The 25,020-nt window shown below is 40.5% G+C and overlaps 1 protein-coding gene across 2 annotated transcripts in view; it reads left to right on the top strand.

Moving 5' to 3' along the window:
- The window catches only part of LOC123512999 (multiple PDZ domain protein-like), a 945,060-nt gene extending 927,506 nt beyond the window's left edge, over positions 1-17,554 (top strand). For both annotated transcript variants that reach the window (XM_045269789.1, XM_045269790.1), the window contains 11 exons: positions 1,559-1,660; positions 2,502-2,655; positions 5,475-5,737; positions 7,772-7,822; positions 8,477-8,584; positions 9,328-9,330; positions 10,690-10,845; positions 11,261-11,272; positions 13,347-13,499; positions 13,693-13,883; positions 15,222-17,554. In XM_045269789.1, coding sequence (XP_045125724.1) covers positions 1,559-1,660; positions 2,502-2,655; positions 5,475-5,737; positions 7,772-7,822; positions 8,477-8,584; positions 9,328-9,330; positions 10,690-10,845; positions 11,261-11,272; positions 13,347-13,499; positions 13,693-13,883; positions 15,222-15,672 — 1,644 coding nt within the window. In that variant the 3' untranslated portion in view covers positions 15,673-17,554. The remainder of the gene's footprint in view (positions 1-1,558; positions 1,661-2,501; positions 2,656-5,474; positions 5,738-7,771; positions 7,823-8,476; positions 8,585-9,327; positions 9,331-10,689; positions 10,846-11,260; positions 11,273-13,346; positions 13,500-13,692; positions 13,884-15,221) is intronic.
- The last annotated feature ends 7,466 nt before the right edge of the window (positions 17,555-25,020 follow it).

The raw sequence follows: 25,020 nt of genomic DNA, 5'->3' as shown, positions 1-25,020 counted from the left end.
TCATTTCTCCCCTTACCCCTTCATCTCTTCCTTTATCCCTTCATCTCTTCCTTTATCCCTTCATCTCTCCCCTTACCCCTTCGTCTCTCTCATTTCCTCTTTCTCTTCCTCCCTTACCTTTTCTCCTCTTTTCTGCCTCTTCTCTTACTCTTTTTTTCTTTTTTCTTCCTGTTTAACTCTTGTTCCTTATTCTTTTCCTCTTCTTCTTTTTCTCATCCATGCTTTACTCTCTTCTGCCTTCCTAACCCTTTCCATCCTTTTCTTACTCTTTTCTCTCTCTCCTTTACTCCTTTCTCTCCCTCCCCTAGCTACGCCAATCCTTCTTTCACCCTACTTTCCTCTTTCTCCTTCCCTCACTTCCATCCCTCCCTTACTTTATCCCTTCTTCTCCTTCCATATCCATCGCTTTCTTTTTACCTCCCTTCGTTTTTCTTTCTTCTATATCCCTCCCATAACTCACTTCCACCCTTCACACATTGCTGTACGTAATGTAGGTGAATTAGAGGCAGGTTTCAAGACATTTATTCCAGACTTTTGGCTAACTCTATTAATCTTTTAGGGAACTGGCAATCAAGTGGGTCTTTATTTTATTTTATTTTATCTATTTATTTATTTTTTTTTTTATTCATTTTTTTTATTTATTTATTTATTTATTTATTTTTTTTTTTTTTTTTTTTCTTGCTCGTGACCAGCTTTCCCTCTTCCATAAACAGAAAATGTGTTAATTATTTCATGTGATGAATATGAATGTGTTTGATTGATGTGCTGAAGGAAATATTTTTTTTAGTGAGGATTATTCAGTTTGTGTGTGTGTTATTCTTTTTAACTATTTATTACACTTGTGCATTTCCTGACATAGTTCCACACCCACCTAACTTGCTTCTCTTTTTTTTTTTTTTTTCCAGATTTTTACCTTGTCGTATTTTGAGGTGATGGAGTATCAACTTGAGTTAATCTAAAGCATGAATACTTCTTTTTTTCATAAGTGTAGCATGTTAAAGAGAATCATGGGTTTGTAATGTATTGGCGTTGAAACATTGCCAGTGGAACAGAGCTGCATCTGGAGGACTGCAAGCAATAGTTGTGGATGCAATGCATGTAATTATGCATTCACCAACTTTTTTATACATTTTTCTTTTTCAGTCTGTAATGTCATTAGTTCTCATGTGTTACAGCAGAAAGCCACTGGAAAATAGCTGTCTCCCATGGAGTTTTGGTAGTGGAAAGAAAAAAAAATGCTTTGGAGTTTAATAATGAGAAAAATAAAAAGTGCAGATATAACCCAACTTGAGCTTATGAATTCCAACACATGACATGCATACATAAATATTTCTCACTACCAGATTATACAAGATATTACACCAGCTGACCATATAGACAACAGTAATTCAACAAGTACACAAATACTAATATTCCTTCCACCACATGACAATATGCAAGTCAGACAATATTAACATACTCATCCTTTAAGTTTAGGGATAAGATATATGGGACTGCAGCTGTTTCCCTGTGAGTGTCTTGAAGCACAGACCAGTGAGTGCCTCTTGTCTCTCCTCAGGGCCAGACTGGGCTGGGCATCATGATCATTGAGGGCAAGCATGCAGAGTATGGCAATGGCATCTTCATCTCCGACCTTCAGGAGGGATCTGTTGCTGCCACGGTAAGCTGGCATGTGTGTATGAGAGAGAGAGAGAGAGAGAGAGAGAGAGAGAATGGTTGCAGTGACAGTAAGTAAATTGCAATAAGAATTAATCAATGAGATATTGCTGAAGGTAAGTAAGTAGGTGTTATATATTAATGAAACCATTTTGACTGCCTCTCTGCCTTTGATCAAGGTAAATTTTCTGGCCAACTTACTGACTCATATTAATTACCACTCCATGATGTATGCATTACCATTATAATTGCCTTTGAAAGGGCCATTTGTATATTTATAATACTGCTAAATAGACATGTATACATTTGGTACAGATACACATACATTGTGTGTGTGTGTGTGTGTGTGTGTGTGTGTGTGTGTGTGTGTGTGTGTGTGTGTGTGTATGTGTGTACTATCTTGATAGTAGGCCACTCTGAATGCATGTGTTATTGAGGTCAAGAGAAACAGTATTTGTATTGTTCAGCTTTAGTCTGATTCTTTCTGTTTTCTGTGGAAAATAGGAAGGAACTGGACTGACTGTAGCTGATCATTACAACGACTGTTATTGATTTCAGTAACATACAATGGAAAAACAGGATTGATGGATGAAGTATTGTACACTGTAATATCTTTTATATCAACATTTCTGCACATGACTTATAATAAAACAAAATAAAGCAATAGCAGAAATAGTTGATGTCATTCAAGACATGCTTATTTATAATGCAGATTGTCAGCAGCTTGCTCACTCACACACTCACACTCTCACACTTACATCATCAAATATAAACAAGGCATTAATAAATCAACACAGATACTTGGCAAGCATTTCTCAATTCTGCATGACTCTTCTTCCCTGCAGGCGGGACTCCTGGTGGGAGACATGATCCTGTGCGTCAACAAGGAGGAGATGGTGGGTGTTGACTACGACCAGGCCACCAACATCCTCAAGAAGACCGAGGGTGTCATCAACATGTGGGTGGCGAATGCAGCACGCGCGGCAGGAGGGAAGCCAGGTGGGTTGGTGTGGCTGTTTGTCATTGCATCTTCCTACCTACCTCTGATTCTGTTCTCTCTCTCTCTCTCTCTCTCTCTCTCTCTCTCTCTCTCTCTCTCTCTCTCTCTCTCTCTCTCTCTCTCTCTCTCTCTCTCTCTCTCTCTCTCTCTCTCTCTCTCTCTCTCTCTCTCTCTCTCTCTCTCTCTCAAGAACAATGTCATGATGCAGCTCCTTTTTAACAGTGTCTTGGAAGGAACACATTAATGGAAACTTGAATCAGGAAGGTTTGAGTGATAACTTTTCCGAGTGCGAGTGCAGCTTGGTTTCAGAATAACGTCACCAACAGTCAAAAAGAAATCATAAATGAATATGTTACTATCTTTTTTCTATCTCTTTTTTCATAGAATAATATTGATGAAGTAGATTTCAGGTAATGATGATTGTACTGAGAGAGAGATTAATGAATTCTAGGGTTTTTTTCTCTACTACAGTATATACATGAGGATAGTTAATGGATAACTTTGAGTTCTAACAGATATGTGTGTGTGTGTGTGATAGAGAGAGGGAGAGGGAGAGGGAGAGGAAGAGGGATGGAGAAGGAGAGAGAGAGAGAGAGAGAGAGAGAGAGAGAGAGAGAGAGAGAGAGATTACTGTGCAGTACATGGCACTTTCATTTATTTGTGTACTTAAGTGCAATGATGTCAGAGAACTTCACTATATGAACTCTTACATGCAATATCTTTTGCTAGATACACTCACTGAATATTCCATCAGGTCAATGTTGTGTGCATGTGTGAATGTGTGTGTGAGTGTTGGTGCCTTCCTGGTGTGGACACAAGCACTGTTTCCTCTGAGTGTTGTAGCAAGTCCTGTATATGTGTGGAATAGACTTGTGGCTGTGTCTGGCTGTTTGAGCGTTTGTGTATGGGAGTGTCATGTCTGCATACTGTAGGATAATGGTGTGGATGAGAGCCTAGGCCAGGGAGAGCTGCAGTATTGATGCATCATAGATTTTTGAGGAAGGAAACTAACTTATCATGATTAATTCAAGTGATGTACAAGTTTTACATTTGTTATAATCAATTAAAGAAATGTATTTTCTGTACTCTATAATTAATCTTTTCATTCTTTAATATGTGGCATCAATTTTTGTGTTAGTGGAGATGATTTATTACAGTTGGTCATTATGTCTAGACCCTTCAACCCGTCACATAACACAGATCTTTTGTGCTTTCTTTTTGTTTATTAACATACTTGGAACTAATTGGGCCTTTGCTCTGACTGTTTATAATATTTGTATTGATTTGTATGTATGAATGGGATGGTGGTGGTGGTGGTGGTGGTGGTGGTGGTGGCAGCAGCAACAGCAGCAGACACTGTAGAGTACTAACACTGTGTTGTGCTTTACTCTGTGCTTTGTTGGCAAATGATGGTGCTGCGTGGTGATCCTGATGGTCATTGTGGGCTGGTGCATGGCCCTGTGAGTATCCTGTCCACTCATTATCCCACCTCACCTGCACCCTGTACTTGTTGGTCTTGTACTGTCTCCTTTAGTTCATCCCTCTCCTACCACCCCAAGCTTTGTTCTCTTTTTCCCCTCTAGATGAACACTCCAGTAATTACCATTTGTGTTGCTAATGCCTCAGTTCATTATCATATGTATCTCATCAGATTTGATAAAGTTAGCAGGTTTTGATTTTCTGTTGTGATACTGAATAGTTTTAGAAGAAATTTTAGGAATAATCAATTTGATGAGCAGCTTTTTAAAATCATCTAAACCTACACAAGATCAAAGATCTCCTGTTGCTCATGAAACTATTACTAGACAATGTAAAAAGATGTGCAGCTTTTTAACAGTTATTATATATACTTCCTGTTTTACCAAATTAAGGATATTGTGGTTATATATATTAAATCATTCAAGAATAGCAAAAGTATCTCATAATTATAGGTACGTTTTTCTCCAATTATCACTGCAAACCACTTTTATTCTCTTATTTTTTTTTTTTATCATATTACACATTAGTTCCTGCAAAACTTAATAATTGGGCATTGAGATATCTAGAATATTCCTCCTTATTCTCTTTTATCTTCAGTGAAACATTATTGCTTTGTATTGATTGTTTTTTGTGTGTATGTGTGTTTCCTGTAAAGTTTAGAGTGATTATTTATACAGCTAGTGATGTGGTGATTTGCTGTGTATCTTCACCACAAATGTATTGATGTTTTGGTGTGCTGTTGGTAAGGATTATTTATGCCTTTAATGAGCAAATCTTACTAATACTTGTAAACTTGAAGCAACTTTTTTTTCTCTCTTTCTCTTTTAAATGCAAACATTCTCAAGTTAGCCTTCATTGCATTTGTGTAATCTGTGGTCGTGAAGGTTCATTTATTACAGTGTGTAGGATTGGCAATGGATTCTTAATAGATGTGAAGTTTGAGTTATAGCTTAACTTTAGAGCAGTGTGTTCCAGTAGTGTGTAGTAGAGCAGTAGTGACGTGTGTAGCTTGCCTCGCATTGAAAGTGTAGTTGTCTGTTTGTGTATATATAAGCAGGTTTTTACTATTGATTATACATATTAACTTTTAAGGTATTTTCTGGATTGTGGCATTGATTATGTGTTAACAAGATGCTGTCAATATCAGTTTATCTAAGTCAGTGCAATACTGTATCTTCTGCCTAAATACTCCTAATGGAAGTACTATACACAGCTTAATGTGAATGGCACTCGTATTGCTACATGTGCATGGCCATTATTACTGAGAAATACGCATTACATGATAGGTGAATGTCTTCTGAAAATTCCTGAATAAACCTACTATTTTGTGCCTCCACAGACGTGCCTCCCAAACCTGCCATCGCACCGAAACCATCACTGCCGGCCAAACCTCCCTCCCTAACCGGGCTGCCTCCCCCGACCCGCCTGTCCCCGTCCCCCATGGATGACCCCACTTCTTCCCCTCCCCCTCCCCCACGCCCTCTACCCCTGGACCGCCTGCCTGGCCTGGGTGTAACGTCCATATCATCAACCACATCACCCTCCACGTCACCATCGTCACAATCATCGCTGCCACCAACAGAGGAAAAGGAAAAGCCTCAGGTAACTTCCTCAACTTGATTCATGTTCATTCATTATTGTTTGTTACTCACCGCCATGTTGAAGTTCAATTCATTATGATAAATCAAAAGAAAACTTATTTATATGTTATTATCTATCTCATCTCACATACTTATAATTTTTAATGATCCTATTAGTACTTCCATATATATATATATATATATATATATATATATATATATATATATATATATATATATATATATATATATATATATATATATATATATATATATATATATATATATATATATATATATATATATATATATATATATATATATATATATATATATATATATATATATATATATATATATATATATATATATATATATATAGATAGATAGATAGATAGATAGATAGATAGATAGATAGATAGATAGACAAAGGATTTTTTTTTATTTCACACAGGATACTAGTTTCCTCTCTAGATGTATATTATGTGAGAAGTCTAGAATTATACAAGAGTAAGCACTGCTTTTTTCTTTTTTCTTTTTTATTATTAAAAGACAGTCTATAGTTTCTCATATCATAACATAATCATTAGAAATACATGTTTAAGTGTTTTTTGCTTTTTTTAAAGAAGTATGATTTAACATTTTTTACAGAAAATTTCATTATATTTGACAGCTGTACATCAGAAGTGGGCAATACAATGAAGGACAACATGTTGTTGTGTATAACATGACTGATGAATCATTATAATGCCCTGTATGAACTCTAATGAAGGGACCCGGTAGACCAGTGGCTGTTGTGTGGAATACTATCGTCTTGACACTAGTATTCTAGTGATATTGTCATTCTCCAATGATTATGGAAAAATCATAATAGAAAAAAATATCTTTGCATTTATTGACAATATTTTTTTCTTTTCTTTCACTCTCAATAACAACTATGATAATATTACAGTAAACCCTAGTTAAGTCAGATCTTAACAATCTGGATATCAGATAAGTTCTACACCTTCAGGGGTTTTTTTTTCTTTTTTTTTTCAATATTCTATCCCAAGTGCACCTGTAGGCATTTTTGCCCTTTGTTTGAGTCATTTCAAGTCATTTGACTTACATACTAGGTAAAATATCCCTTATAGCTCTTACATTGTCCAAGACATTTGAAGAGTTATCCAATCTGTTTGAGATACAAAACAGGCACGTGTACCACAGCACTGCCAGAGCCAAGATCAGCTGACTTAGCAAGCACATGGCTGTGTCTCCACAGTTTTCATTCACTGTATGCATACTACATACATATTTACATATCATGTGTAATTTGCCACGGTTTTCTGCTGGTTAGCCAGTCAGTCTTCCCCATTACGGAGTGAGCTCAGACCTCATAGACCGATCTTCGGGTAGGACTGAAACCACAGCACACTCCACACACCGGGAAAGCGAGGCCACAACCCCTCGAGTTACATCCTATACCTATTTACTGCTAGGTGAACAGGGGCTACACATTAAGAGGCTTGCCCATTTGCCTCGCCGCTTTCCGGGACTCGAACCCGGACCCTCTCGATTGTGTGTCGAGCGTGCTAACCACTACACTACGCTGTGTGTCCACTACACTACATGTGTGTGTGTGTGTGTGTGTGTGTGTGTGTATTTACCTAGTTGTATTGTACAGGGTTCGAGCTGGGCTCATAGTGTCCTGTCTCCATATCTCCATTTATCTCATTTTTTTTAAAGCTGTGCATATTATGTGCTGTATCAACTTCATCACTCATTGTGTGTGTGAGATTGTTTATATGCCATATATGTACGTGTGTGCACACAACAAGTATATAGTACAGACCATTTGAACTACTATTGGTAACAGGCATGCAAATTGTGAAAAAAAAAGATCCCTCTGGTAACTTGGATTGGCGTTCTTTGCAATTGGTCTGATTTGTGTGTTGTTTACTGTAGTACTGGAGAATGATAGTTACATTCAGCATGCTTCTTTCTTGGGTCATGCAAATACCTTGTTTTGTGTTCTTTCCTCTCACTTACATTACACTTTTTTTTCCTTATAATGGAGGGATCTGCTCCAGGAGACAAAGAAGCTTCACGCGCAGTAACACCCGTGGTGGTTAGTACACTTGCAAAATAATGCAAGAAGTCGGCCGTAGATGCAGCACATGTTGTGCAAAGCTTATTTTATTAAACTGCAATGGTTAAGGATGTTGCCATATTGCTTCCTGCAAGCTGCCACCTGACAGGAAGCAGTTTTATCTCTTCCTCATTCAGTAAATGCAGTCTAGAATGTATAAGGTATAAAGAAAGTATAAATGCAAACTCCCACTGGCTGAACCACCATTAACTGGCTGTGGGGAGTGTGGCAAACTTGTGCTATTGTGATAAACTGGGAAGTTATCCATGTGATTTGCATTTGTATGATTCCAATGCCACCACCCAGGGAAAGTTTGAAAGAAGCAAGAACCAGTGGTACATACCCTTGATGTAAGAAAAACTTCCCTGTTGCTGGAATTATAGAAATGTAAGGACATGATAACAGGACAGAGCAAGCTTGGGTCATGTGTTTAGTGCTAAAAGCTCAATTTACTTCATGGAAGAGCTTACAATGATGTTTTGATGATGTAATGAAATGACACCCAGTTGGTTTTAACATGTAAGTACGCATTCAATATATTTCAATGAAGCAGCTTATGGGTGAATTAAGCTAGAGGAAGAGAGAAGTAATGTGTGTTGTGATGTAATGAAATGACACCAACTTCTACAACAGGACCCGGCAACGGCAGAGATCAAGCCTGGCAAGGAGACCACCATTGAGATTGTGAAGGAGAAGATGGGGCTTGGGCTGTCCATTGTAGGTGGCTCCGACACACTCCTGGTGAGTGCCATAGCTGTTACCATTTTCAGTCACTTTGCTATATCAATGATACAGGACTGGTTGGAGGCAGCTAATACATGCTAGAAATATAACGAGGTTTTTGTTGAATGCTCAGTTATTAACAGTGCAAAAGCAGCCAGAAATATTTGGCTATTATGTTCATATTTTGCTATTTTGAAAACCTAATAGCAGAAACTCTTGCAATAAGGTATACAAATGCTCAGATAGCAGTGATAGAATTGAAGGGTTTTCTAGAAATATGTAACTGCATTTGTCAGCGCTACACACAGCCTAGTGATCAGAAGTCAAGCAACCTATTGTATCATTTCCACTGTGTTCAACATTATCTTTCACTTTTGACTTCTCTGACCTGGTGAAAGATGCGTACAGAATCTAACGGTTTATAGATTCTTAGCAGATCAGGAAAGCTTAACTTGAGAAAGCTTCACTAAACATAGTGGAAGTTTTTACAGTGTATTACTTGTGTGCTGACCATAACTCTACAGCCATAGAGGACATAGAGTAGTATTCACAAGGGTCATATATTTTATTCAGTCTTATTGGAGAAAATTACCATTGAAATCCAGTAATAATTGGGAGGTCCTACTGTCATTCTTATCACTTCAGAACAGTTATTAGCTTCATATTCCTAAGTAATTATTGTAACGTGTAACATTGGAAATTATGTGGTGGATGTAACTGATTCCTTCCATTTTTTTATCAATCTCCCATCAACCAATCAGAAAGTAAGTACTTGTTTGGATTTTTTTTTCCCCTCCAAATTTTGGGCAAGCTTTGTGTGTCTTGCATGTCAGTTCACATTCATATTATTTTTTTCATGTCACGTCACTTCATTTATTTATTTATTTGTTTTCTTTCTTTTTTTATAGAAGTGATGCCATGAAATCAGCCATTGACCTTTTTTTTTTTTAGGTAGATAATAAGTGTTGTGGTTATGTGAATTATGTTAGTGTTGTAATAGTACTCAGTAGTGGTAGTGTATATACATACATATGCTTCAGCAGAATCAGTAGTGCAGTATTTGCTGTCACCAATGAAGGTGACATTGTTCAGATAAAGGAGCTGTACAGATTACAGATGGTGCATATAGTGTTGAGGCAATATTGGTGGGTGTTGTAGTGGACTGTTGTGTGTCGGGTGAAGGTCTTGAAGGGGCTGGAAGGGCTGCATTACACCATAATCTTTCAAAATGTCTTTTTCTCAAAAGACATATTGAAAGAAGCTGCTGATTTTGTGCCTTACTTTATCCCATTGTCACTCCCTTCTTAGTGATTCCCAGCACGGTCATTGTCTCTGCATGTCCAAACCTCTTTTGGTTTTTGTTCTGTTTGACATGAGGCTTCTGTTTGGTAGGAATCAATACTATTATTGTTAAAGGGTTCAGGATGGTACAAGGTAGCACAGCCTGGAATTTGTTGGAATTAGTACAAAAATTATGAAACATCCTTGCATTAGTCCTGCAGTTCTTTAAGCATTACAGATACATAGTAAGGGCTTCCTCTGCAAACCTCTTTACATCTATGGTTGTAGTTTGATAACATTTAGGTAGATCTGTATGAAAATAAGGTTTGCCTGAACCAATAGAGTGAAAAAAAAGTAAAGGATTTTTTTATATAAATAAACATATTATAAACTGCAAGAATATTATCAGGCTTTAATACTGCAAAAACAAGTGTCTGAAAAGTTGTAAATAATCATAGGAAGAGAATGTTTAGCAGTGAAAGGATTAAGAGGAATGCTTCAAAGTCAGGGAGTTGTCGCATTCTTTGTGTTTTTATTCATAGTGTGCATGTGTGTGTGTATTTGCTATATTAGAATGACTGAAGTTTTAATTGTACAATATATGTTTATAAAAGACCCAAATTATAGTCTGTGTATCAGTGAAAAGAGCAGTGTGATAAACTATCCCATAACCCTTTGTCTTGAGTCCCCAGGGTGCTCCAACTTATGACCCGAGACTACTCAGGCTATACTCATTCATTCCCCCAATGTGCTATAATCCCTATAGTGTCCCTGTCCCCGTGGAATGCTATGATTGGTGTCCCTACTCCCACACTGTACTGTAATCCTTGCATTTCCCCCAGGGTGCTATAATCATCCACGAGGTGTATCCTGACGGTGCAGCAGCCAAGGATGGCCGCCTCAAGCCTGGTGACCAAATCCTCAATGTTAACAATGAAAACTTCCGAGAGATCACTCACCAGAAGGCTCTCAGCGTGCTGCGACAGACACCCTCCAAGGTGAGCTGCCACTGGATTATTCACCTTCTGTCTAATATGAAGTTGTTAATCAATTCATTATTTCAAGCTGACTGATTAACACTTTGATAAAACAAAAAAGATGCACAGTTATTTTTTGCTTGTTTTCTGAATATTTTCTTCTGGATAAAGTTTGTAATGTTTCATCACAATATGGCTGTCAGGATAGTTATCACCCAACCCTCTCATAGTTTTTATGATTATTGCATTACACAAGTTTTATTATTTCTAGCCAATTTGTTATACATTTTTTTCTTGAATGAAATTAAAAGTAGATTTTTATTCTTCTCACATTTATCAGTACCTTTGGATTTATGTTTTAAGGATGAAATTACTTTAAATTGTTTTTATTTTTATTCTTAGAATGTTTTCTCTACTTTTTCTTTGTATGGTAAAGGAAAAGGAAAAGGTAAGATTGGAAGCAGATTCAGTAAATAACCAAACTAGTTGAGCTGGTAACACGTTGGGCTAACTTACTGTGCCGTGCTGACCGTGTGAAGTCCAGACCCAGAGTCATTGTTGCCAGTGACAGTTATTGGCCATGTCATGTTGTCTCTCGTATCTGTTGGTATTTCATCCTCTCAAACTCAGCAATGACTGTATCTGTAGTTCTGCTACCTTATGCAAAACTAGGAACATACTCAGTAATTCATTCTTACAACCTTTATGAGTTTGAGAAGATTGCTGTACACGTCATAATAACAAGCTGCAGAAGAATATGTTTGCTAAAAGACTATCAGTAAATACAGTATTGCTATGTGGAGTTTTATCACCATGGCATGGAGTGAAGTTGATATATACATGTTATTTTATGTTTCACAACTAGAGACAAATAAAATGCAGCTCATATTTTCGGAAGACTCATTCAGTCATCTCAGGTATTTCACTAGAGTTGTGAATCCTGAATGTTCCAGTCCATCACCATGAGTCTCCAAAAGCTTTAGTTGTGTTGTGACATGATTGCATAAAACTATTGTCTTTGAAGTATTTTGTGATGGTACTTGCTAGATTCTTGTTTTGTGTCATGTAAGAAGTATGTATGCATATTGTATACTCTAATGTGCTTAATACACTATGAACTGTATTTTGTGGAAATTGTGTGGTAGTTAGCAATACTACCTCTGTTACTGTTTGACTTCAGCTCTAATACATTACTGCGGTGTAGCTGTGTGTCTGTATCTTGGTATGTGTGGGTGTGTAGGTGTGTGTTTGGATGAGAGTGGATAAGTATGTGGATATGTATGTACAGTATATGTCAGGATGCATTATTGCAAACTCTGAACTGGGAAGCAGTTCATCTTTACAAGGAAAATTATATTAATTCATCTAAAAAAGCACAGACAAATTGCTTTGCTCATCACATCATACACATGAAGATTAGCCTATTGTGAAATAAGAAGAAAGCAATGATCATCATAACCACCAAATTGAAACATTAGTGGGATTTCTTTTTCTTTTTTTGTCTTTTTGTTGCCCCTGGCCAGTGCCTTTCTTACATAAAACAGTTGTAATACTAATAATATTGACTCAATAAACAATGTGTATTAGGACCATAGGCATCTTTTGCAGTAGTAGAAGATTCAGTTTTATTTTTAAACTCTACCTCTTCTCTTTCACTCTGACTCTTCATCAAGACAGTTACTTGAGGAAACAATAAGTTGAGCTGTGAATGAAGCCTAAATGTACAGAGAATGGAGGTCAGGAAACACTGCCATGCTGCTTCAAAAGATGTCCTATAGTAAATTCCTCATGGTTATGTTATCCTTTTTTTATCTAAGGTGATAGTCTGGAGCACAGTTAGGTACAGTATAACACAGATGGAAACCCAAGAATAACAAACGTCTTTCTCATTGCACCTTTGTTACCAGCTCAGACTAGTTTGTTGTGTATATATCTGATATACACATTCACCATTGCAGAGAAGATGAGTATGGAATGTTAGTCTGAAAACAAACACTTTTATGATACACTTGATTATAAACAGCAGTTATGCAGTGTGACATGCATACAGGCTGTAGGATTGGCATATGGTAGCTGGTGAGGAACTTGAGGGTTGTGAATGGTGAATGAATGAAATAGTTGGTAGTTACTTGGTTGTGTTGTTCTCTGCTGCTGCTTTTTGTTGAGACTAAAGTGATTCAGAAGTGCAAGTGTTGTGAAAGACCTCTAGGCTTGGTTCAATTCCTTGGGTTAACACTGCTACCACTAACACTGGTCACAATTCAAATAAAAAGATTAATTGCCTTATTTAAATTATCTTATGATGGATGAACTTCATTTACTTTGATTCAATGGAAATCTTGTACAAAAGTTCAGTCCAAGGGAATTATTAGTTTAGCCATTCAGTTTGATGTGCCACTCAGACAAAGACTGCATTCTATTTCTTCATTTTATGTCATTTTAACACTTTACTTTGGTCCAAACAACCCACCATGGCGGTGCTATATCCTGGTTGTAATGTGAGTGCAATGGTGGTGTTGCAGGTGAAGATGGTGGTGTACCGTGAGGAGGGAACACAGAAGGAGGAGGACTTGTATGACATCATCACCGTCCAGCTCACCAAGAAGTCCGGCAAGGGTCTCGGCCTCTCCATAGTGGGCCGTAAGAATGGACCAGGAGTTTTCATCTCAGACGTGGTAATGTTACAGTTTTTTGTTTGATGGAATGTTAGTTCCTTATATGTTAGTACTCTTGTATTTAAAAGAATGGGTTATGAGCTGCAGGATTCAATTTGCTTGAGACAGAAGAGCTATTGATATTACATTGACTGATAGATGCAAGTTTCTGTTAAAATATATGTACTACTCTATATTATTTTCCCTTCCTCAGGTGCCTGGCGGTGTAGCTGAGAGTGATGGTCGTCTCATGCAAGGTGACCAAATACTGGAGGTGAATGACAAGGACCTCCGACAAGCAACGCAAGAACAAGCAGCAGCAATCCTCAAGTGTGCTCCAGGATCTGTGTCCATGAAACTGGGTCGGCTAAAGGCAGGGAAGAAGGCCGGCGCTAATAACAATGCGTGAGTATTTTCCTGTCTGTTGGCTAATTATATGTCATTTCACATTTGCAGAAAGACAATCATGGCACTTATTACTAATACATTATTTGACAGGGAGTTAATGATAAGCAACCAAGTTATGACAGTGATTTAGTGACAAATTAATCACAACAAAATATGAGTCTTGCTGTCCAGCAACTGCCTTGTACAGTTTCCTTATTCTTGTATTCCTTTAGTCACTGTAATAACAATAGTAAAGAGTTTGGCACACTGAGATGCTTTTACACTAATGTTTATATACCAGTTTGATCAGATTATCAATTTCTTCAAGATGTTTACTCTTTATTGGACGGAATACTATTGTAACTATCAGGAGCAGCATTGTTAAGGTGAAGAGTCATTAGTTTTCAGTGTTATGTGAATGGCAGGGTGGCACATTTCTGTGGGCTGTCTTTCCTCATACTTAGACTTTTCAATCCTTTTTGAGTTCCTCATCCTGCTTGGAGTGGGAAATGGGATGATGATGATGATGATGATTGATTGTTTATTCTAAATGCATACACAGGAAGAAATAAAGGTTTGTATTGAAATGTTGTGCTGTATACTGGCTAATTATAAAGGCTTGAGTAATTCCTGCAAGTGTCCCAAGTGTTTACTGCGTGTCATGTCTCTAAAGACAAAGTCAGGTCTTATATTCTTTTTGTCTGCCTCTCTGTATCGTGACTTTGTTGTTGATGTGTGGCAGCTGTAGTGCAGAGATGTTACGAGCTTGTGAGGAAACAAGTCTGGATTTTATCAGAACTGCATGGACAATGTGGTATTATTGATCATTTTAGAGCTGCTTGTTTATCTATCTATTATCTTTGGTTCTTTTGGCAATCCTTATCCTTCTCGGGCCCTGATACATGACAGTGGATCCATTTCACAGTGATCTTGAAGAGCTTCAGGAAATTGAGGTTGTAACTCTCAACAATTGCTTCAAGATAAATCCTATTCTTCCTTCCCAACCAGTCCTTAAACAGCATCTATTTATTGAAAACCTTTGGCATAAACCATTATGTGTTATTAGGTAGATTTGTATCAATCTTTTGTCTTGCTTCTCCAAGAAGTAGTCTTTTTATGATTCTCCAACTTTTTTTTTTTTCAATGCCCAACCTTCTTAATAAAAGAAAAAAATTGAATGTTTCCAAGGTAAAGATCTATCTCCAGAATCTTTAGTATCCACATGCTGTGAAACATGTGTTATAAAGATAAAAACATTTTATTCATACACTTGATTTACCTTAAGAAGCCTTAGTCTATAGAACCAAAGAATCATAACTTTGCTAAATGGCTGTCTCATCCTCACCCTCCCTGCAGCAACAGCACGTGGCCAGTGACAATAAGCGACAATTCTCCCGACGTGTCCACCAGCCCCTCTCCCGCCGAGCCTCCCATCCCCATACCCCGCACACACCTCCCTCCACACCTGCAAACCCACCACCAACTTCCACCACCACCACAGCCACAGCATCCCCCGAAGGACCCTCAGGAGCCACTGGGCATCAGGACAATCTTGCTGGAAAGGCGTGATGATGGGCTTGGCTTCTCCATCGTGGGTGGCTTTGGTTCCAACCTTGGGGACTTGCCTATCTATGTTAAGAGTGTGTTTGAGCGTGGCGCAGCAGCACGGGAAGGTTCCCTGCGCCGGGGCGACCAGATCCTGGAGGTGAATGGACAGTCCCTAGCCGGCCTGACTCATGCAGATGCAGTGGCTATCCTGAAGGAGGCACGGGGCTCTGTCGCTCTCACCATTCTGCCATCCAAGTAAAGATGAAGAAGCAATGTGTGTGTGTGTGTGTGTGCGTGTGTGGGTAAGTATATGTGTATGTGCCAGAGTGTGTGAGTGTGTGTGTGCCTGAGAAGTGTCCTCCATCTGTCGCTGTTTTTCTTATTTTGCTGTTTTGATGTTTCTGGTTGTTGCAAGGAGGATGCTCTATACACACACCACGCACTAGTTGTAAGGGTTTGGCGCGACAGGATAATCACGCCACCATGTAAATTAAGGCTCGCCCATGATCCCCCACTAAGCCTGTTACCTTGTTTTTTGGGCCAAGATGGTGCAGCCACTGAAAGACAGGCTTGCAGTACATACCAACCTGTTCCCAGCCTATGGCCATATCATGAAGATTCATCCATTGTAAATGTTATCAGTTTATTTGTGGTGTTCCCCTGCACCCTTCCCTTGCCTGATGATTGCAGCTCATTTCCACAAAAAGCTTCTTCCCCACACCACTGCGAGGCCTTTTGGGGACTGCAGCTTTCCTTTCTGTTCATGGATGATAATAGTTATACTGTTTTGTTGTGCTCAGAGTTTGTGTTGATCCTGGGTACCCATTCTACACCCCTTAATACCAATGTGAACTGATGAGACAAGTGCAAGACTGATATAAAGGTACTCACAGGAACCAGTGTCCAAAAGAAAGACTGGAGAATATATACAATATATACAAAAAAATTACCCTGAAATTGTAGTTGTGGATCGGTTGGGAGCTCCCAGGCAAGGGGCAACCCAAGGCACCGATTAGTTATGTTAATGTTGACACCGGCTTTCAGTCTCTGCAAAAAAGTAGCAATATAAGACTAAAAAAATAAAAAATAAGCTTAAATATGATGTAAAAGTGCTGTATACACTTAACATGACAAGTTTGCAATGTGTGTATTTTTATCACTCATTCATTTCACATCAGATCAAAATGTTAATGTGGAACTTGTCAATCTTTATATACATTGTACATTTGTTAAGTTGCTGATCCAAATTCTAAATGTATAATTGTTCAAGCAAATATTGAGTTAGTTGGTTAGATTGTTTGCAAAGTTTATACAGCATATCATGTTTATATTGGTATAATGTAATGGCAACCATGCCATTTGTTTTCATAGGTCAATACCTCTAGCTAACTCTCCATGTTGTTAATTGCTTGGTGACTGTGAACCTGGTTAATCCCAATGGTGGTGCCGACATATTGTTTAAAAAGACTTATTTATTTTGGAGTGACATTATTTTCCACTTGTACGGTTGGCCACGTGATGCTTGAGGGAAGCCCACTGTTGGGATGAACCAAGCTTCCTACAGCTGTTATCTCTTGTTAAAAGAAATTACCTCTTGATTCTGAAAAGATAATTTAGTAGGGTTGTATTATTCATCATAGAATTTAGGAAAAAATACAATGGAAGCCGAGTCAGGTTAAACTGGCGACGCAAATCCTAGTTTTATCATAATTAGGGCATTATTTTGTAATTATAACTTGCTTTACGTAATGATTCAACACTGCAGTGCGGGACTTGAGCCTTATTTGTTTATTGAGAGTCCCAGTGTGTTGGTCAGTTCAGAAAGCGTGAACTGACCAGGTGTTGCCAAGGGAGCGTCGAGGTGAGGCACTAGTGCCGTGGGCGAGGCTGCCGGGCCCGGCGGGTCTGGCGGGACAGTCGCCCACACCAGCATAATGTGATGTGCTAAAGCGATGGTGGTTGAGCCAGGCAGCTGGTACAGGAAAAGTACCGAGCAGTAAGGTCAAATGTTTTCTGGCTCCCATGAACAAGTCTACTTGAAGCAAATGAACCACCACCACAAGTCTACTAAGCTCATACTGACATCTTTTTATCATCTATGCAATAAGGCAGTAATATGAAATAAAAACATTTCACATTAACAAGGCTTTGATTTATCATCACCTTACAATGCAGTGTATTGTAGATATGTGTGTAAATTCCCAAGTTTAGAAAACTTCGAAGCACAGAATGAGCCAATCCATCGCTTGCGTGAGCTGCGCATGCGGAGTCGCGGACCCCTTCACCGGCTGTCGCTGTCTCCGAGTGTCTCGCCCACCTCTCAGTTGGCTATAGGCAGCGAGGTGGAGAGCACGTGTTCCGTGGCAATGTGTTGGATTTTAAGGTAACCATTTTCATCATAATTTTGTTATTTTATGAATGTTGCAAATATTTGTGATTATGTTATCTAGAAGTTAAAAGCCAGAAAGAGAAAGGTAACAATATGATGTAAGAAATCTGCCGTGTAGGTAGCGTGATGATTGTTACCAAATTAATAGTTCGGTATTTATTCGTGTTGATTTGAATAGGGAAATAAATAAAAAGGTGACGAGAATGCATATAAGTGTTTGTAATCATCTGTGTATCAGGTGTATCAATGATGTAATTACCACACCTAGATGATGTAGTTTGGCAGTGAACTACGTAATGTGGTTTCATTCGCTGCTAGGCATGTAGAGCGTCACACCGGCCCAGGTTGCCAATTTTGGTGCAAACGTACCAGATTTGGTACGTTTGAACTCAAAAGTATGTTTAGTAGGACTTCAAGTAGATATGGTACGAAACTGCTGGTCCGTAAAGTTTTTTTTTTTTTTTTTTTTTTTCGAATCATGTTTTAAGTTTTCCATCTAATTGACTGGCGGTTTCCATTCGAATAAAATCTTGTCTCGTACAACGTCAAGTAACTATACCAGGTATCATGCTCGTCAGAATACCTTCTCATGTACTCGTGTACTCATGTCTCTGACGTGCATCATAGACTTGCCTTCTTGGCTCCTCCCTTCCTCACCCTGCTCCCTGTCCCTCATCCCCACAGGCCCACATTCCATTCATCCATTGTCCAATGACCCTCCCCCCCTCATTAACCACATCCCCATCCCCCCTAGCATAGGTACCCACCATCAATATCTCCCTGACCCCACTTACGCACACCCCATCACCCACACCCTCTACTTACCCACCCAATCATTCAGTCAACCATCCACCTATGCACCCACACACCTGTTAAACCTAGTGAGTTCCCTGCTGCTGTGCTGGCAATTCTGAAAATCTCAACTGCATTTCTGTTTTGCGTTTTTTATCAGTTTAAGAGGCTCGCACTAACACCGAGAGTAGGCAGAGTAATTTAATGTAGTGTAATATCACGTTATGCGTAAATATTTTTAACCGATAGTTCTACCAAACAAGTAAACTAGTATGTAGGCTAGCAGTTGGCTCTCTAGTTGATAAAGCAGCTAGTTTTCTACCCATATTTTTAACAAAGTTAACGTTTGTCTTCCTTGTTTCATGGTAGCCATTGTTGAGCTGTTTCAGTGTATCGGAGGCCTTCTATCCCCTCTCCTTTCTCCCAACCCTTCTCCGTTCCTCCTCCCCACCACTAAGCTTCTCATATTTCCTTCACCAACCCCCACTCTGTGTGTGTCTGTAATTCACTACGGTCGTCTGCTGGTCACCCAGCCAGCTTTCCCCATTAAGGAGCGAGCTCAGAGCTCATACGTAGACCTATCATCGGGTAGGCCTGAGACCACAACACACTCCACACACCGGGAAAGCGAGACCACAACCTCGACCTCGTACCAACTTATTGCTAGGTGAACAGGGGCTACACATATTTAAGAGACTTGCCCATTTGCCACGCCGCACCCGGGACTCAAACCCAGGCCTCCTTGTTTGTACACTACACTACACTAGTGTAGTGTACACTACGCGGTGTGTGTAATTCACCACGGTTGTCTGCTGGTCACCCAGCCAGTTTTCCCCATTACGGAGCGAGCTCAGAGCTCATAGACCGATCTTCGGGTAGGACTGAGACCACAACACACTCCACACACCGGGAAAGCGAGGCCACAACCCCTCCAGTTACATCCCGTAACTATATTTCCTGCTAGGTGAACAGGGGCTACACATTAAGAGGCTTGCCCATTTGCCTCGCCGTGCCGGGACTCGAACCCGGCCCTCTCGATTGTGAGTCGAGCGTGCTAACCACTACAATACGTGTGTGTGTGTGATTCACTGTTTGATCTGCTGCAGTCTCTGACGAGACAGCCAGACGTTACCCTACGGAACGAGCTCAGAGCTCATTATTTCCGATCTTCGGATAGGCCTGAGACCAGGCACACACCACACACCGGGACAAGAAGGTCACAACTCCTCGATTTACACCCCGTACCTACTCACTGCTAGGTGAACAGGGGCTACACGTGAAAGGAGACACCCAAATATCTCCATCCGGCCGGGGAATCGAACCCCAGTCCTCTGGCTTGTGAAGCCAGCGCTCTAACCACTGAGCTACCGGGCCGTGTGTGTGTGTGTGTGTGTGTGTGTGTGTAATTCACCACCTCGGTCGTCTGCTGGTCACCCAGCCAGTCTTCCCCATTACGGAGCGAGCTCAGAGCTCATAGACTGATCTTCGGGTAGGACTGAGACCACAACACACTCCACACACCGGGAAAGCGAGGCCACAACCCCTCCAGTTACATCCCGTACCTATATTTCCTGCTAGGTGAACAGAGGCTACACATTAAGAGGCTTGCCCATTTGCCTCGCCGTGCCGGGACTCGAACCCGGCCCTCTCGATTGTGAGTCGAGCGTGCTAACCACTACAATACGTGTGTGTGTGTGTGTGATTCACTGTTTGATCTGCTGCAGTCTCTGACGAGACAGCCAGACGTTACCCTACGGAACGAGCTCAGAGCTCATTATTTCCGATCTTCGGATAGGCCTGAGACCAGGCACACACCACACACCGGGACAAGAAGGTCACAACTCCTCGATTTACATCCCGTACCTACTCACTGCTAGGTGAACAGGGGCTACACGTGAAAGGAGACACACCCAAATATCTCCATCCGGCCGGGGAATCGAACCCCAGTCCTCTGGCTTGTGAAGCCAGCGCTCTAACCACTGAGCTACCGGGCCGTGTGTGTGTGTAATTCACCACCTCGGTCGTCTGCTGGTCACCCAGCCAGTCTTCCCCATTACAGAGCGAGCTCAGAGCTCATAGACCGATCTTCGGGTAGGACTGAGACCACAACACACTCCACACACCGGGAAAGTGAGGCCACAACCCCTCCAGTTACATCCCGTACCTATATTTCCTGCTAGGTGAACAGGGGCTACACATTAAGAGGCTTGCCCATTTGCCTCGCCGTGCCGGGACTCGAACCCGGCCCTCTCGATTGTGAGTCGAGCGTGCTAACCACTACAATACGTGTGTGTGTGTGTGTGTGATTCACTGTTTGATCTGCTGCAGTCTCTGACGAGACAGCCAGACGTTACCCTACGGAACGAGCTCAGAGCTCATTATTTCCGATCTTCGGATAGGCCTGAGACCAGGCACACACCACACACCGGGACAAGAAGGTCACAACTCCTCGATTTACACCCCGTACCTACTCACTGCTAGGTGAACAGGGGCTACACGTGAAAGGAGACACACCCAAATATCTCCATCCGGCCGGGGAATCGAACCCCAGTCCTCTGGCTTGTGAAGCCAGCGCTCTAACCACTGAGCTACCGGGCCGTGTGTGTGTGTGTGTGTGTGTAATTCACCACCTCGGTCGTCTGCTGGTCACCCAGCCAGTCTTCCCCATTACGGAGCGAGCTCAGAGCTCATAGACCGATCTTCGGGTAGGACTGAGACCACAACACACTCCACACACCGGGAAAGCGAGGCCACAACCCCTCAAGTTACATACATCCTGTACCTATTTACTGTTAGGTGAACAGGGGCCACACATTAAGAGGCTTGCCCATTTGCCTCGCCGCACCAGGACTCGAAACTGGGCCTCTCGATTGTGAGCCGAGCGTGCTAACCACTACACGACGCGGTGTGTGTGTGTGTGTGTGTGTGTGTGTGTGTGTGTGTGTTTCACTGTTTGATCTGCTGCAGTCTCTGACGAGACAGCCAGACGTTACCCTACGGAACGAGCTCAGAGCTCATTATTTCCGATCTTCGGATAGGCCTGAGACCAGGCACACACCGGGACAACAAGGTCACATCACAACTCCTCGATTTACATCCCTTACCTACTCACTGCTAGGTGAACAGGGCTACACGTGAAAGAAGACACACCCAAATATCTCCACCCGGCCGGGGAATCGAACCCCGGTCCTCTGGCTTGTGAAGCCAGCACTCTAACCACTGAGCTACCGGGCCTGTGTGTGTGTGTATTTACCTAATTGTATTTACCTAATTGTAACATACGGGAAAAGAGCTATGCTCGTGTTGTCCCGTCTCCATATCTATTAATGTCCAGCTTTTTCTTAAAATCATGAATATTCCTTGCGTTGACCACTTCCACGTCTAAACTATTCCATGCTTCCACCCTTCTATGAGGGAAGCTATATTTTTCACATCTCTCCTATAAGTGGCCATTTTAGTTTTTCCCATGCCCTCTCGACATTCTTTCATTCCACATACACAGATCTTCCCTATCCATTTTTCCATGCCAATCATCACTCTGTATATTGCTATCAGGTCTCCCCTTTCTCTTCTGTTTTCCAGGGTCGGAAGTTGCATTCTTTTCAGTCTGTCTTCATAAGTCAAATCTCTTAAGTCAGGCACCATTTTTGTTGCAGCCCTCTGTACTTTCTCTAGTTTCCTTATGTGTTTCTTTAAGTTCGGAGCCCACTGTATTGTTGCATATTCAAGCCTCGGTCTTATCATTGCAGTAATTATTTTCTTCATCATTTCTTCATCTAAATATCTGACGCCACTCTTATGTTCCTCAATAAGTTCAATACTTCTCCAATTATTTTGTTTATATGTCTCTCTGGCGATAGGTCATTGGTAATTGTCACCCCAAGGTCTTTTTCTTCATGACTGGTTTTATGTCTTCATTTCCTATCTTGTACATACTCCTGATTCTTCTTTCACTCTTGCCAAACTCTATTTTCTTGCATTTTGTCGTGTTGAACTCCATTTGCCATGTACAGCTCCATTTCCATATTCTGTCCAAGTCTTCCTGGAGTAGTTCGCAATCTTTGTCACATCTCACTTTTCTTAACAATTTTGCATCGTCTGCAAATAGGCTCACATAACTGGACACCCCATCCACCATGTCATTTATGTAGACCCGAACATTACTGGTGCCAACACTGATCCCTGTGGAACTCCACTCTCCACCAAGCCCCATTCTGATGGTCTGTCCTTAATTATTGTTCTCATTTCTCTTCCTACCAAAAGTCTTCCATCCATTTTAGTAAACTGCCATGCACTCCTCCTACCATTTCAAGTTTCCAGATCAGTCTCCGGTGTGGTACCTTATCAAAGGCCTTTTTTAAATCCAGATATATTCCATCAGCCCAACCATCTCTTTCCTGTATTACATCTATCACCCTCGAATAGTAACATATCAGGTTTGTCGTGCATGAACGCCCTTTTCTAAAACCAAATTGACACTCACAAAGTATGTCATTTTTCTCCAAGAAGTCTGTCCATCTATTCTTCACCACCCTCTCACACATCTTAGCTACCACACTTGTAAGTGACACTGGTCTATAGTTCAATGGGTCTCTCTTGTTACCTGATTTATAGATTGGGACAATGTTAGCTCTTTTCCAGTCTTGGGGCACTACACCTTCCCTTAATGAGGCATCAATTACTTCACAAACTTTTTCTGCCAGTTGCTCCCTGCATTCTCTTAAAATCCATCCTGATACCCCATCAGGTCCCACAGCTTTTCTCACTTCTAAACTCCCCATCATATTCTTGATCTCCTCCACAGTTACTTGAAACTCCTTCATAATCCCTTTCTGTTCCATTACCAGTGGTTTGTCAAAAGCAGTCTCCTTTGTGAATACCTTCCGAAAGCATCCATTCATAGCCTCTGCCATTTCCTGGGATCTTCACTGCATACTCCATTTACTTCTAAACTTTCAATACTTTCTCTATTTTTGATGTTGTTGTTCACATGTCTGTAAAAAGCCTTGGTTGGTCTTTACATTTATCAATTATATCCTTTTCTTGTTTCTTTCTTTCTTCTCTTCTAATCAACACATATTCATTTCTTGCTCTTTTGTAACTTTCCCACTGCTTAATCCGTCTTTTCCTTCTCCACCTCTTCCATGCATCCTCTTTTCTTGTTCTAGCCTTTTCACATCTATCGTTAAACCAGTCCTGCTTTCCAACTTCTCTATGTTGTCTTATTGGTACAAATTTTTCTCACCTTCTTTGTATATTTTTATAAATTCCTTCCACTTTTCATTTGCTCCTTAGCACTCTTGAATTTCATCCAATTTGTCTCTTGAAAGAATTTCTTTAGGTTTCCAAAATCTGTCTTGGCATAATTCCATCTTCCCACTTTATATTCTTCATTTCTTCTAGATTTCTCTTCATCTATCACCTTGAACTCCAAAACTGCATGATCACTCTTTGCTAAAGGGCACTCCACCCTCATCTCCTCAATGACCATTGGCTCTGTACTAAAGACCAAGTCCAGTCTTGACGATGCTCCCTCTCCTCCAAACCTAGTATCTTCTTTGACCCACTGAGTTAACACATTTTCCATTGCCAGTGTCAATAGTGTATTTCCCCATGTTGTCTCTGATCCTTCCATTGACCAGTCCTCCCAACACACCTCTTTACAATTAAAATCTCCCATCATTATAGTTCGTTCACAGCCACCCAACATTTCTTCCAGACATGTTCCTGTATCACTTATCATTTCTTCATATTCCTGTACTGACCATGCATTTGTCTTAGGTGGTACGTACACCACTATGTAGTGCCTCTTTTTCCTTCATTAGTTTCTGCTCTGATCTTTAGCACTTCTGCCTTTCCCATACCTTCTTTCACTTGATCCACCTTTATATCTTTTTAACCAGCAACATCACTCCTCCTCCCATCTTACCTACTCTATTTCTTTTCCAAACATTATATTTCCTTCTCCAACCATCATCAGGTCTTCTCCTCTCTCAGTTTTGTTTCAGTAAGACCCACAATATCTGGGTTCTTGTCCTCAAGTAATCGTTGAGTTCTAAAATCCCGATATCACTCCATTTATGTTGGAATACATTACATTCCGCTCATACGTAAGTTTCTTTAGTCCTTTCTTGCTGTACTTTTCTGGGTTATGAACCACTTCCTCAGTCTCATATCCAAGATTCTCCAGAAAACTCTTTCTTCTCCTCTTCTGTCCTCTCTTCATTTTTTTCAAAGCCTCCTTTCTCAACTCATTTAACATTTCTCTTCCTTTTCACCGAGATCTCTTCTCAACCAAATCTTCCTTGTTGTTTCCTGCTGGGCTAGCCTCCATGACTTCTCCACCAATTCATCTACATCCTTTTGTGACTTAAGTTTGATTCTTATTGGCCTCATACCTTCTCTTGTGAACTTTCCAATTCTATG

This window comes from Portunus trituberculatus, chromosome 35, assembly GCF_017591435.1.
Source record: "Portunus trituberculatus isolate SZX2019 chromosome 35, ASM1759143v1, whole genome shotgun sequence".
Taxonomy (NCBI): Eukaryota; Metazoa; Arthropoda; class Malacostraca; order Decapoda; family Portunidae; genus Portunus; species Portunus trituberculatus.
The sequence above is the reverse complement of the archived record's forward strand: the minus strand, read 5'-3'. Positions and strand labels throughout refer to the sequence as shown.